General features: G+C 45.8%; 1 protein-coding gene across 1 annotated transcript in view; it reads left to right on the top strand.

Moving 5' to 3' along the window:
* Positions 1-706: 706 nt before the first annotated feature.
* Positions 707-10,268, top strand: part of ppp1r14c (protein phosphatase 1, regulatory (inhibitor) subunit 14C) — a 36,945-nt gene continuing 27,383 nt past the window's right edge. Inside the window, exon 1 of the mRNA XM_083642722.1 lies at positions 707-954. Coding sequence (XP_083498848.1) covers positions 721-954 — 234 coding nt within the window. The 5' untranslated portion in view covers positions 707-720. The remainder of the gene's footprint in view (positions 955-10,268) is intronic.

The following is a 10,268-nucleotide window of genomic DNA, read 5'->3' as shown; positions in this document are numbered from 1 at the left end:
TCGTCCCGAGATGTCTGGTCCCTCTTTTTGAAATAATAATAACATTCATAATGAAATGTATTTGGGCCTTGATGCAGCAAAGTAACTAGCTAGCTTCATACAATGTGATCCTATCATGTTATGACCAAATGATAACACTAGATGGCAGCATGGCACACTGACTGAGGCTAGACTTCATAGGAAAGACCTCCTGTCGCTCCCCACGAGCTTTGCTTGCTCTACACTGCAAAAATGTTAACAAGTCATTAAACAAACAAACAAACAAACAAACAAACAAACAAAATAAATAAATAAATAAATAAATAAATAAGAAATCTTCCTCTTCTTATCAGTTTGTTTTTAGAATTTTGATTTGTGATTATAGCCACTCTCTCTCTATAGTAGTAGTAGAGTGATCTGCCTATTGTTCCATTATTGACAATTGTTGAAAACAGCGAAACATAATTGGAAACAACAATTTAATTTGTGTCACCCTGGTGGCAGAGCTTTCCCCTTGTTTCAAGAAAAAAATAATATTTAAATCTTGTTTCAGATGCGCATCTTTTGCAGTGTGGACGCTCCGCCCTCTCGGCTGTCTCCGGCGGTGCGCTTTAAATAGCAGCTGTTAAAAGCTCCTCCATTCGCCTGTCTGTCCGCTGTGTAGCACCGCAGTCCCCCCCTCTGTCAGCCCGCAGTCCCACTCATTCACACACACATTTTACAAGCACTCAGCATCCCGCAATGTCAGCCGCCAGCACCGAGACCAGTGCCCCGCTGCCCGCTGCCGGCGGCCGCGTCTTCTTCCAGGCTGCGTCCGGCGTGGGCTGCGCGGGGTCCGGCCCCATCACCAGGGACGACCCGGTGCAGAAGAAACAGGGCAAAGTGACGGTCAAGTACGACAGGAAGGAGCTGCGGAAAAGACTCGTCCTGGAGGAGTGGATCATTGAGCAGCTCAGCGAGTTGTACGACTGCGAGGTGAGTGGAGAGGAGCATGGAGCGAGGCGTTCATTCACTAAACCCCATGCGTCCCTCCCTGCATGTCCTCTGCCAACACAACCAACAACCAACCAACCAACCTGAACCTGCACATTAGATGCATTTCGGGGGTCAAGTGTGGGACTAATCTCTCGAGACAGATTTTTGATTTTATATACAGATTTTATATATATATATATATATATATATATATATATATATATATATATATATATATATATATATATGTATGTATATGTATATATATATATATGTATATATATGAAATGGGTTCCAGATTGAGTGGGGCAGACAAGATAGGCCTATCTGGTCATTGGTCAATGATTATTAGATGCAAATCACCAAACTGTCTTCCACAGACACACTCAGGAAACTGACACTGACCATTTTATTGTGTGGTGTATTTTGATTGTATTTTATTTTCTAGAGGCTATGGCTTTCAAATGAATTCTGTCTTCTTGCTCTTCGCTCTCCATTGCATCGTTAAAACATACAAGATAACATTTTGGACTAACATTTTGTCCCCCATGATCCGCCCCCCCCCCCCCCCCCCCTTCCACTCTCCCTGACCGACTTTATCTATGCCCTTGAGTTGCATCCATGGACGTATTCGACCCGAACTGCAGCTGAACTCAGGCTCCAACGTTCGTGATTTCAAATGCTTGGAAGCCTTTTGCCGTTGCAAAGGCGTCACAGTAACGCACAATCCGCATTTCCCCCAGGACCCTTACTCTTATAGCCTGTATGCTCTTACTGATCGGTCTCTCTTTGTCCTCTGTAGCATGGACATTCAGTGGCGTTTTTTGCTATAGCCTCCCAAACTGGCTGGTTCATAATGTGGTTCTCCACGGAACCACCGGACCCTGTCTGCCTCCGAGATGTTCTATTGTCTGTTGTCTCCCTCTCCTCTCCACCGCTGAGGCAGAGCCAAAGATGGAACGGCTCAATGAGGAGCGAGAAACCGCACGGCTGCGCCTTTTACGCGTCAAGTCGCTAACGTCAATTTCTCCATCACCCCCCCCCCCCCAAAATGGGTCATTTGTTAAGATTGAAAAATTGCTACCGCAGGCTTTTCATTGTTCCTGTCTGTGACATAGGCTACATTATTAATGACACTGGCACTTTTACATCAGAGAGCAAAAGGCATTAGCCTACATCAAAAGCCAATTGGAAGAGCCTTGCCGTTAGCGTTACTCCATTTTTGTGTGTGAAACATCTAGCCTATGTAGCCTAATTAATTCCCGCGTCGCTTATATGGTGATTTTCTGACCTTTTCAACCCGTTCCACCCTCCGCGAGAAGGTCTTTACGCAGACGATATTGACAACCCAATTATTTGTGCACGCTCACGTCCGCAACCACACAGAGAGAGAGAGAGACAGACAGACAGACAGACAGACAGATGGGGTGACTGAGTGCATGCGTGTGTGTGTGTGTGTGTGTGTGTGTGTGTGTGCTGCCAGAGTGGGGGGGGGGGGGGGAGCAGAGGAAAGAAGGGCAGTGGGTTAAAGGGTGTGCTGATGCTGTGACTTTCCTCACCAGCCAATCACCTCCTGTCGCTCTGACCCCCTTCCTTACAGTGGGAGGGTCTGCACTGCACACACACACACACACACACATAGCCTACATACAGTACACACACACACACACACGCACACGCACACACACACACACACACACACACACACACACACACACACACACACACATGTCTGTCAGGCGTAACAGTGCAGGTGTGCATACACACATGCACGCACTCGTTAACATGTCAGAAGGAGATGTATGGTGTGTGTGTGTGTGCTGACATACATGCAGTTATTCATTTATGCAATATGTGTATGTAGGCTACAATGTGTCTGATTGTCATAAATAGCGTGACAATCTATGGCAATAATGCGACGAGGGGGGGGGGGATGACTGTCCCGATGACTAACAAAGACAAATCACACCAGGATGCTGAATTTAGATCTCAAATTGGTAATGTCTGACTGTCGCTGACATCGGTCTCTCACTGCTGGCACAAATATATTTTCATTATTGCCATGCAAATATTACTCCCTCCTACATTGACTGCAGGCAAATAGACTATTCAAACTGCACATGCATGAGAAGCTAGCATGATCATCTTACACAGCCCCAAACCTTGCTTCCACTAGCCTATCTGTATCTGTCAGCACAGGTTAGTCTGTTTGAAGCCATCTAGCCTTCGCTTGGTGTTTGTATGGATGCCGTCTTGTTTGCAGACTGCCTCCTCTGTAGTCGCGCTGTGGTTCGGTCCCCGCTTGAAAAGAGCTGCAGCCTGTCAGAGAGAGAGAGAGGGAGAGGCAGACAGAGAGGAAGAGAGAGAGGCAGAGAGAGAGAGGGAGAGAGAGAGAAAGAGAGAGGCAGAGAGAGAGAGGGCTGGTTTGCATTTCAAAGGCAGCTGAGCTCTTGTTAGCCAGTTGTCAGCAGGTGCACTTGGTTGATCTACAAGTGGTGCGATGTGAGACAGATCAGGTCTACAGTAATGTTGTGATGCTGTGAGACAGATCAGGTCTACAGTATGTTGTGATGCTGTGAGACAGATCCGGTCTACAGTATGTTGTGATGCTGTGAGACAGATCAGGTCTACAGTATGTTGTGATGCTGTGAGACAGATCAGGTCTACAGTATGTTGTGATGGTGTGAGACAGATCAGGTCTACAGTATGTTGTGATGCTGTGAGACAGATCAGGTCTAGAGTATGTTGTGATGCTGTGAGACAGATCAGGTCTACAGTAATGTTGTGATGCTGTGAGACAGATCAGGTCTACAGTAATGTTGTGATGCTGTGAGACAGATCAGGTCTACAGTATGTTGTGATGCTGTGAGACAGATCAGGTCTAGAGTATGTTGTGATGCTGTGAGACAGATCAGGTCTACAGTAATGTTGTGATGCTGTGAGACAGATCAGGTCTACAGTATGTTGTGATGCTGTGAGACAGGTCAGGTCTACAGTATGTTGTGATGCTGTGAGACAGATCAGGTCTACTACAGTAGGTCTATGTTGTGATGCTGTGAGACAGATCAGGTCTACAGTAGGTTGTGATGCTGTGAGACAGATCAGGTCTACAGTAATGTTGTGATGCTGTGAGACAGATCAGGTCTACAGTATGTTGTGATGCTGTGAGACAGATCAGGTCTACAGTATGTTGTGATGCTGTGAGACATATCAGGTCTAGAGTATGTTGTGATGCTGTGAGACAGATCAGGTCTACAGTAATGTTGGTATGCTGTGAGACAGATCAGGTCTACAGTATGTTGTGATGCTGTGAGACAGGTCAGGTCTACAGTATGTTGTGATGCTGTGAGACAGATCAGGTCTACTACAGTAGGTCTATGTTGTGATGCTGTGAGACAGATCAGGTCTACAGTATGTTGTGATGCTGTGAGACAGATCAGGTCGACAGTATGTTGTGATGCAGGGCTGCAGTGTAGCACAGGGCGCAGGATCCCAGACAGGCTCGTCTTGGGCATGTGGTCATTTACCTCGGTCTTGGTCTTCTTATTAATAGCTGGTGAGTTTGAGTATTTCTGCCTGAAATGTGTTCATTGCAAATGCGTATTTACATGAAGAGTAAAAAAAAGTCACAAGATGCCATCTCTCTATTGTGATATATTCTGTCGACAAAAAGCATTTGGGAGTCATTCCATGTTTTCCCACTGTCTTGGTATTGGTGTTGAACAAGACAATACACTCTTTACTCTCTTGGTCTTCATGTGAACCACACATATCTTCATATTGTACCTGTTATACAACAAATAGGCCAATAATGACATTTGATGATCCTCTGGATTTCGGACATTTCTGGCTTAAACCTTTGCTAGATTCATAACATACTGGCAGGAATGATTAAACATGTTGAATAAGTGTAGAAAGATCTACATTGTCATTTGTCACAGTGGTGCTGCTTTAAGTTGTGTCTGTCATCCATCCATCTATATCTGTCCATCCATTGGGAATGATGACAGCACCGTGTTTGAACAGGTGGACTTCACTGCTTTAGTGTTTGGTCGTTTGGTCACATGACAGTAAACAGGAAGTCACACTCCCTTCACGTCCGTTAACACCTCCGGACGGGAGACAGACACAGGTGTGTGTGTGTGTGTGTGTGTGTGTGTGCGCGTGTGTGTGTGTGTGTGTGTGTGTGTGTGTGTGTGTGTGTGTTTGTGTGTGCATGCTGATGAGGCAATGCTGGTCTGGCTGGCTTTAAGGTCAGCTTCTGTATCACTTTCATATGAAAACTTGATATCAGTGTAAAGAACATCACACAGGTTTAGAGAACATCACACAGGTGTGTGTGTGTGTGTGTGTGTGTGTGTGTGTGTGTGTGTGTGTGTGTGTGTGTGTGTGTGTGTGTGTGTGGCACACGCTCAAGAAGGGGTCAAATCATATGAGAGGTATGGCTTTCTTTTTCTTTATAGTGTTGTTCTTTGGTTCAGAAAATCTGCTGTGTGTGCATGAACAACACAAGACCATGACTGTGACGGATAATGCTGTGTTTCCATTTCAACTTTCATCATCATCATCATCACCATCATCACCATACAATCAGTCCAAACATGATCATCTACACAAGAACATCGAGCTAACTTAAGGAAGATCAGAATGACAAAACAAATCACCCAATTTCAACATTTCTTTGTCCCGCCACATCGTAGTTCTTTCCCCATCTAATCTTGCTGTTTCTTTCATTCAAAAGGATTGTCTTTGGGGCATAGCATTAGTCTTCTTATACTAAGGTGACCAGATTTCTCAAATGAGAGTCAGGGACATTTTCTGGTCCGCTAGGGGGGCTTTTAGAAAATTGTGTACATTTTACAGTGAAATGTATCAATCTGGTGCACTTTGAGAGCAAAAGTAAGAGTAAAAGTTCTCTCTTTGACCTCACCAACTGGTGGATAATTTATTTCCACAAAACAAAAACATTACAGTAGTGATTTATTACCTCAGTAAACACTTTCCTTGAGTTTAGGGTGTCGCTCACCAGTTTCAAGTATTCAATGGCCACATGACCATATTAACTGCTAATTTAATATTAAATGCTGACAAAATAATAAAAAAAATCATGTTAATACTAAAAGGCAATTTTAATGATTAAAATTGTAATCTAGAGATAAATATGACCTATTGTGTTAATTTAAACCAGGGGCTATCAAAGTTTTGATGGCTGAAGGCCAATTTAGGGAACAGTAGGCTAATGACTAGATAACAATGATCCATCGCCAATCATGTTAAAAATTGACATTCTTTTCAATGGAGTTTGGTGTACATAAAAACGTTACTGACTTCAAAACGTTTTGAGTTAGTTACTGCACTTACTTACCAGGTAGTTTTACTGTACTCTTAATTATTCAAAACAACTGGGATGGATAACGCGCTGAATGGGGTCCGGTAAACAAGGACGGTAGCAAAAGCAGCAAGCAGACGCCACCTCTCGTTCGCCACCTCTGGGGCTTCAGTTGCGGGCGGCTGGGTCCTGGGAAAACCACGGGCAGAGGGAGAACATCTACTCTGTGATCTACTCTGTCAGACACAGGCAGCACTTTGCACAACGTGCGCACAACGACAGGCTTTTGTGGTGCCGCAAATGCTCTGTTATTGAGTTTCTTGCCAGTATTATTATTTGACTTTGTGGCCAAAATCGGGGACATTTTCGGGGACAGCTCCAGCCGGGGACAGAGCACCGAAATCGGGGACTGTCCCCGAAAATCGGGGACGAGGCCCGCATTAACACTGTGTGGTGCGCCTGGGGCCTGGGTGACCACACTTGAAGTGCCCCCCTCTTATTATTACATGTAGAAAAGTTAAATTTACTATGGCAACAAAGACCACAGATTTACATGAACTTATTGCTCAAGTACAGCCTCAACACACATACTACTGACACAATGTAAGACACAATGTCAAAAAAAGAAAATACATTTTATAGAGTGAGGTCAAGTTTTGAAAGAGAGAAAAAAAGGTCTCACTACAATGAAATGGCTACTATGGGGACTAATATCATCACACATGAATAGAATTGGGCTAATTGAATCATACCCATTTATGCAATTCCAAGACTGTTTAGGGACCCCAGTATGCAGACCTATTAAAAAAACAACTGCATGGTTTGTGCCAAAAACGGCATGCGATTAGCATAAAGTGGGCGTGTCTGTAAAGGGAAGACTCGTCTGTATTCTCTTTCACATATCTTGAGAGGAGATGTCAAGGGACCCATTTGAAAATGGCCATGGCAGTTTTTCCCTCTGCAAAATTTAGCCTAGCGTTATTTAGCCCCCTTCCTGACTAGCATGACATGGTTGGTACCAGTAGGGATGGGTATTGTTAGAATTGTATCAATACAGATAGAGCTACTGCTTATCGATACCGATACTTATCGATACTCCTTTCGATACTACTCTCCATAATTTCATGCAAAAAATAAAGACATGGCATGAAAAGATGTGAAAAGATTCTTTTCAGATTGTTCTCCCATTTTCTCCACAATTGTACTTTGTACTGCCAATTCCCTGTCCCGATTGTTGCTCCACCCCCTCTGCCCATCTGGGGAGAGCTTTTACCTCTGGATGCAGCTGAGCAAGGTCAAACTTAATCGCCTGATGCCGGTACCGACCAATCAGCAACCGGTACCAATTTAGCACCGGTTTTCAATCAGTACCCATTTCTAGGTGCCAATGGATGCTATTTTCATATGATACCAGGATCTTCACCCTAGCTTTAACACTGCTACAGCCTCTTAAAGACAATAACGTTGGCCGCGGACGCCGCCATCCGCAGATCGTTTGGTGCCCCCCTAGCAACGCAATTGCCTGGTGCCCCTGCGCACTCGCCCAATGCCATATATGGATAATCTGGCAATGTTCCTTTACTATTCTCTCTCCTCTCCCCTCTCTCTCTCTCCTCCCCTCTCTCTCTCTCCTCCCCTCTCTCTCGCTCTCTCACCTCCCTCTCTCTCCCCTCCCTCTCTCTCCTGCCCCCCTCTCTCTCACCCCCCTCTCTCTCTCTCCTCCCCTCTCTCTCGCTCTCTCACCTCCCTCTCTCTCCCCTCCCTTTCTCTCCTGCCCCCCCTCTCTCTCTCCTCCCCTCTCTCTCGCTCTCTCACCTCCCTCTCTCTCCCCTCCCTCTCTCTCCTGCCCCCCCTCTCTCTCACCCCCCTCTCTCTCTCTCCTCCCCTCTCTCTCGCTCTCTCACCTCCCTCTCTCTCCCCTCCCTTTCTCTCCTGCCCCCCTCTCTCTCACCCCCCTCTCTCTCTCTCCTCCCCTCTCTCTCGCTCTCTCACCTCCCTCTCTCTCCCCTCCCTTTCTCTCCTGCCCCCCCCTCTCTCTCTCCTCCCCTCTCTCTCGCTCTCTCACCTCCCTCTCTCTCCCCTCCCTCTCTCTCCTGCCCCCCTCTCTCTCACCCCCCTCTCTCTCTCTCCTCCCCTCTCTCTCGCTCTCTCACCTCCCTCTCTCTCCCCTCCCTTTCTCTCCTGCCCCCCCTCTCTCTCTCCTCCCCTCTCTCTCGCTCTCTCACCTCCCTCTCTCTCCCCTCCCTCTCTCTCCTGCCCCCCCTCTCTCTCACCCCCCTCTCTCTCTCTCCTCCCCTCTCTCTCGCTCTCTCACCTCCCTCCCTCTCTCTCCCCTCCCTCTCTGGGCTATAGGATAACAGAAGGTGAGTTCTGTCAGAGATGGATTTCTCCCTGCTCTCCTGGGAAACGTTGCCTCTGTTCATTTTTGCTGTTCAAAGGACAGAGAGGAGAGAGAGGAAAAGGAGAGAACAGAGGAGAGGGGCGAGTTTGAGAGAGAGAGAGAGAGAGAGAGAGAGAGAGATACACCTAGTACAGCTCGTAAGGCAGTGCAGGAACATTACACTGGTAGTTGCTGGCCTGTTTAGTTGTCAGCATCTCTCTCCCTCTCTCTCTCCCTCTCTTTCTCACACACACACACACACACACACACACACACACACACACATACACACACACACACACACACACACACACACACACACACACACTCACTCACTCACTCACTCACTCACTCACACTCTCTCTCTGTGTCTTTACCTCTCTCTCTCCCCTGTCTCTTCTCACTCTTCCTCTGTTCTGCTATTGGCCAAGCAAGTCATTGTTCACTACTGCATCACTTTAAAAAAAAACATGCTCTTGCTAACGGCTCTTGGTTCTCCTCATTAGCTCGGTTTAAAGTAACAATGTGTGACATTTTCACATAGATAAATATCTGTTTTGCTACTGTACTGTATCTATGGCACCAATTGCTATGAAACAATAGATTCATCCTGTATCCAGGGGTTTCCTGGAGGGGAAAAAATCATAGACATATATAAGGCTAGATGGCTTAAGGCGGAGTCACCAGCGTCGTTGAAGCGCCGCCATCTTGCTACGGCAGGCTTTCTGGTACGTTCTCTGGTAGCTGTTGGAGGGTGCACAGACAAAAATACTCATAACTTGCTGAAATCTTGACGGATTTACAAACGGTTTGGTTTATTACAAGCATATTCCGTTCCCGAGATATGGCAACAACAAAACAAAAAACACAAAAAACACTATATTTTTGATGGGCTCCAAATTACACCAAAATTATACCGAAGCATCTATGCCATGAGAGGGATTCAGGCACAAAGTTTCATGCAGTTTCATCCATTTCCCTAGGAGTTATGATCATCTGATGTGATAATACTAACCCAACAACAGATGCTCATAGCTCCTAGCAAAATGGATGAAACTGCATGAAACTAGGTGCGTGAATTCATCTCATGATGATGATGCTTCAGTTTAAGTTTGGTGTAATTTGGAGCCAAAAATAATAATAAAATGTTAGCGTTTTTTTAACCCATAGATATATATAAAGCTGTGGTGCCGTAGCAAGATGGCCACCATGCGACGACGTCGCTCTCCATTGACCGGCAGCGCGGGTAAGCCATCTAGCCTTATATATGTCTATGGAAAAAATCATCTGGCACACAGGAAGTGATGCGTTTTCGAATAAATAGAAGAAGAACTGGGTAGTTAACACAAAGAGCATGGAAGGAAAGAGAGGACACTCCGGCCATTTTTGGAAACAGAATGCGCCTCGCAGTGGTCAGCTGCGGTAGCGCGGGCCCCTATAATCAGCCTCTCTAAACAGTAACTCAACGGGAGAACACTCTAAATTTCGTGGATTCACATCTTTTCTGGGCGTACTGCAAATCTTGATTGAAGTGGTGTAGTGCAGGGATGTAAAACAACAACCATATTGTGGAAACTAAGCAAAATTTTACGTTTTTTTCTTTTA

This window comes from Poromitra crassiceps (genome assembly GCF_964638095.1).
Source record: "Poromitra crassiceps genome assembly, chromosome: 9".
Taxonomy (NCBI): Eukaryota; Metazoa; Chordata; class Actinopteri; order Beryciformes; family Melamphaidae; genus Poromitra; species Poromitra crassiceps.
Note: the sequence above shows the minus strand (reverse complement) of the source record. Positions and strands in the feature narration are given on the sequence as shown.